This window comes from Manihot esculenta, chromosome 6, assembly GCF_001659605.2.
Source record: "Manihot esculenta cultivar AM560-2 chromosome 6, M.esculenta_v8, whole genome shotgun sequence".
NCBI classification, from domain to species: Eukaryota; Viridiplantae; Streptophyta; class Magnoliopsida; order Malpighiales; family Euphorbiaceae; genus Manihot; species Manihot esculenta.
In genome coordinates this window covers 29,765,474-29,768,946 of record NC_035166.2, presented here as the reverse complement: position 1 = coordinate 29,768,946, position 3,473 = coordinate 29,765,474, and the positions used below count along the sequence as shown (strand labels likewise).

General features: G+C 32.6%; 1 protein-coding gene across 1 annotated transcript; it reads left to right on the top strand.

The window, feature by feature from the left end:
• The first annotated feature begins 357 nt into the window (after positions 1 to 357).
• Positions 358 to 1,711, top strand: LOC110618334. The gene is made up of 4 exons (XM_021761498.2): positions 358 to 970; positions 1,061 to 1,198; positions 1,287 to 1,436; positions 1,530 to 1,711. The coding sequence occupies exons 1-4, from the start codon at positions 494 to 496 to the stop codon at positions 1,605 to 1,607; spliced, it is 843 nt and encodes a 280-aa protein (XP_021617190.1). The 5' UTR covers positions 358 to 493; the 3' UTR covers positions 1,608 to 1,711.
• Positions 1,712 to 3,473: the final 1,762 nt, after the last annotated feature.

The following is a 3,473-nucleotide window of genomic DNA, read 5'->3' as shown; positions in this document are numbered from 1 at the left end:
AAGTCATGTCTTAGAAGCTTAATTTGACCAAGTTCCAAGGAATCCTGCTTTGAACAAAAGAAGGCAAGAGAGTGTGAAGCAGTCCCTTCGACATATTTGCTGAAGAGATAGAGAGATATTAGCAGAGACAGGGTATATTTGGTCTCTCAATCTACGAGGAGATATGGTTATTATACGAAGAAGAGTAACAATTAAACCCCAACATTTGGAGATATTTTGTCGTACTTGATTGTCTATGCAAATCTTACAAGCCCATGTGTTAGATTCTTGGGCTATAAGTAGCCTAATCTTTTCTGCAGTACCTCATGCTGTACAGCTTTAATCGCTATAAGAATAGTAATCACATAAGCCCCCTTATTACACATCAACAACTTGCCTAAAGCTATATATACATATATATATATACCTAAGCCTCGAAGGTTAAGTGACAGGACACATCCAAGGACAAAAGAGAGAAACCTTCTGCTTGCCCTCTCTCTTGCTCTCTTCATTGATGGCTTCTGTCCCTCACTTCTACTTCGATTATCAGTTTTCTCCTGAGGGTTTCTCAAATATTACGTCGGCAATTGCTCAAGATGGTACATTTCTTAGCACTTCTACTCCCACAATTTCATGTGGTGCAATTTCTACTACTGCTAGTGCAATGTTAGGCCCTGAGCAAAACCAGCCTTATCACGGAGGTCTTGAATGTTTATATGATAATAATGGAGGAGTTGAGTGTTTCCCAGTCGAGTATGATATCTTATCACGGGTTCCAATGACGACGACCACTCCTTTTACAGAGCAACTTGGGGTTTCCGAGTTGGATGTGCCCTCATTCATGGATTACAAAATGGGTTTTAGCGGCCTTGCTAAAATTCAAAACTTTGGAGGCAGATTTCAATATTCAGATACTTATGAGTATGGAGAGGATTGTTGTGGGTTTCTACAAAATGGCAAGTCCGTCTCTCCTGAGTCTGGAGAAAATTGGGTATGTTTTTCTTCCTTCTTTCAGTCCTACTCCATTTTCATATACAGGTATACATGTAAGCTGATTATTATAAATTTTCATTATATATAGAGAATCCAATGCAATCAAATGCCAGCCATAGAACACACCAATATAAAGGTAGGCCGATACACAGTGGAAGAGAGGAAAGATAGAATTTTAAGGTACTTGAAGAAGAGAAACCAAAGGAACTTCAATAAGACCATCAAGGTCTCTCTTTCTCTCTTTTTAAGTTGCCTATTCATTAGCCCTTTATTCAGAATGTTACATTTTCCCTAAAAAAATGCTACATATACAGTATGCTTGTCGCAAAACCCTAGCTGATCGAAGAGTCCGTATAAGGGGAAGATTTGCAAGGAATAATGAATTATGTGAAGACGAAATTATTGAGAAAAAGAGTGAAAATCATCTTCAAGAAAAAGATTCATATAGCAATGATGCTTTCGAGGTATATACTAGCTAATTATCCAACATCAAAAACCTATCTCAATTAATTAATTCCACATGGATGGCTTATGGGTCATGGCTTTAATTTTTGCAGATGAAGAACGAAGATGATGATGATTGGGTGCAAGAGGCTGTAGCAAGTCTAATATATGTACCATATATAGCTGGGTGACTTGCATAAATATATGAGCATTGAAATTATAACAATCAACATTAACAGTGACATGAAGCTCTGGAATTGTAAATCATCATATTTTAATTAATAATTGCTTGAGTTCATTGAATTGGGTTTATCAATTTATCTTATTTAAAATTATCTTTAATTCAGATAACTGAATTTTGAGGCAGTGGCATATCATCATCATCATCATCATAATTTAAAATGGGTTATTTAAGAAATTTGTAGCCATTAATATTCCAAATGGTGGTATCAAATCTTTGTTAAAGATCCATGAAAACCATAAACTTAGAATCTTCTGCATGTGGTAGTCTATATATCTTTGTAAAGAGGATTTGATTTTAGTTGATATAAGCCACATTTTTTTTTTTTGAATAACTCTTGATATTTGTCAAATCAGCATATATTTGGAAAATACAAGACAAATTAAATACCCATCCTCACTCATCCAATAATTATTAAATACCAGTTAAAAAAATAATTTTTTTAACTAAGCTCAAAAAAAATAAAATGATAAGTATTACTTTGCTAATATTAATTAATTAATTAATTAAATTAATTATACGTAAGAATGTAGACGTACAGGTTTTGGATGGCCATAATTTTCAAATTGAAGAGACATGAGAATTTCAGTTTCATTTTGCTAATAATTATCAGTTGAGTGGAGGATGGAGGGGTCGAAGAAAGTGAAAGATGCAAATGCTTTATATTCCATTAATCATGTATGCAATATTCTACTATATATATTTCTATTTCTACGTTAATCTAATAAGCTTTCACACATTATCCAACTGCAAAATTTCCCAAGGATCACGTATATATATATTTCATTCTAAAGTTTCAACCGATCACTAATCTATATTTATTTATTAATTAATAATAATAATAATAATAATAGAAAAAAAATGCAGAAGCAGAAGCAAATGGGTGGTCACAAGTAGGCATTCTTACAATCGCAAGAAAGCACTAGCTGAGCTAGATTTTTGTCTTACAAGGCCATGCATGTGTTAGGTTCTTGGGCTATAAGTAGCTAGGCTAATCTTTTAGCAGTATCTCATGTTAAGAACAGTAAGCAATTCATCTTTAATTTTTCTCATTACTTGGATTTAAGTTCACATTTTATCCTCCATCCATTTTTCTTTCTTTTGCGAGTTATCATAACCCAATTTGTGAAAAACCCTAAATGGATTTTTATGTATAATGAACTTTAGCGGGTAATATTGAATTCATTTCTAAAAAACGTAAAATATCTTGCATTTGATTATTAGTGCTACTTTCTCGAATATTTTGCTTATAAAATTCAGAAGATGGTAACATATAAACTAGAAATACTATTATAGTCATTGAAAAATATTGAAACAATTATAGCAGAAACAAATTAACGAATAAAAAAGTGAAAATTCATCTGAAACAGGTACAGATTATATATATAATGATTATGGTTAAGGATATATAGCCAGGTAATAAGTAATACTAGAAAATCAGTTGTGAAGTTAGAAAGAGAACTCATTTACAGCTCACAGATAACTGAAAACACAGTGTAGATTTCAGTTCAATATGAACAGCTTCACTTGCTAATTATGTCTTAATGGATGCCTCTTTATATAGTTTCCGGTAGAACAACTTTTCTAAAGTTAATGCAATCTTCCATTCCTATATATATATCTACTTAAGCCTCCAAGGTTAAGCAACAGGATAAATCACTGGCCAAAACATAGAAAGAGAGAGATAAAACCTTAATACATACATAAATTAACCACCTTTCTTTTTAATCTTTCTTCATTAATGGCTTTCGTCCCTCATTTCGACTCTGATTATCAATTTTCTCCTGAAGAATTCTCAAATATGACATCAGTAATT

Coding starts and splice junctions, on each gene's coding strand:
- LOC110618334 (XM_021761498.2), top strand. CDS start 494: ATGGCTTCTGTCCCTCACTTCTACTTCGATTATCAGTTTTCTCCTGAG. Junction 971..1,060: donor CTGAGTCTGGAGAAAATTGG/GTATGTTTTTCT, acceptor CATTATATATAG/AGAATCCAATGCAATCAAAT. Junction 1,437..1,529: donor ATAGCAATGATGCTTTCGAG/GTATATACTAGC, acceptor TAATTTTTGCAG/ATGAAGAACGAAGATGATGA.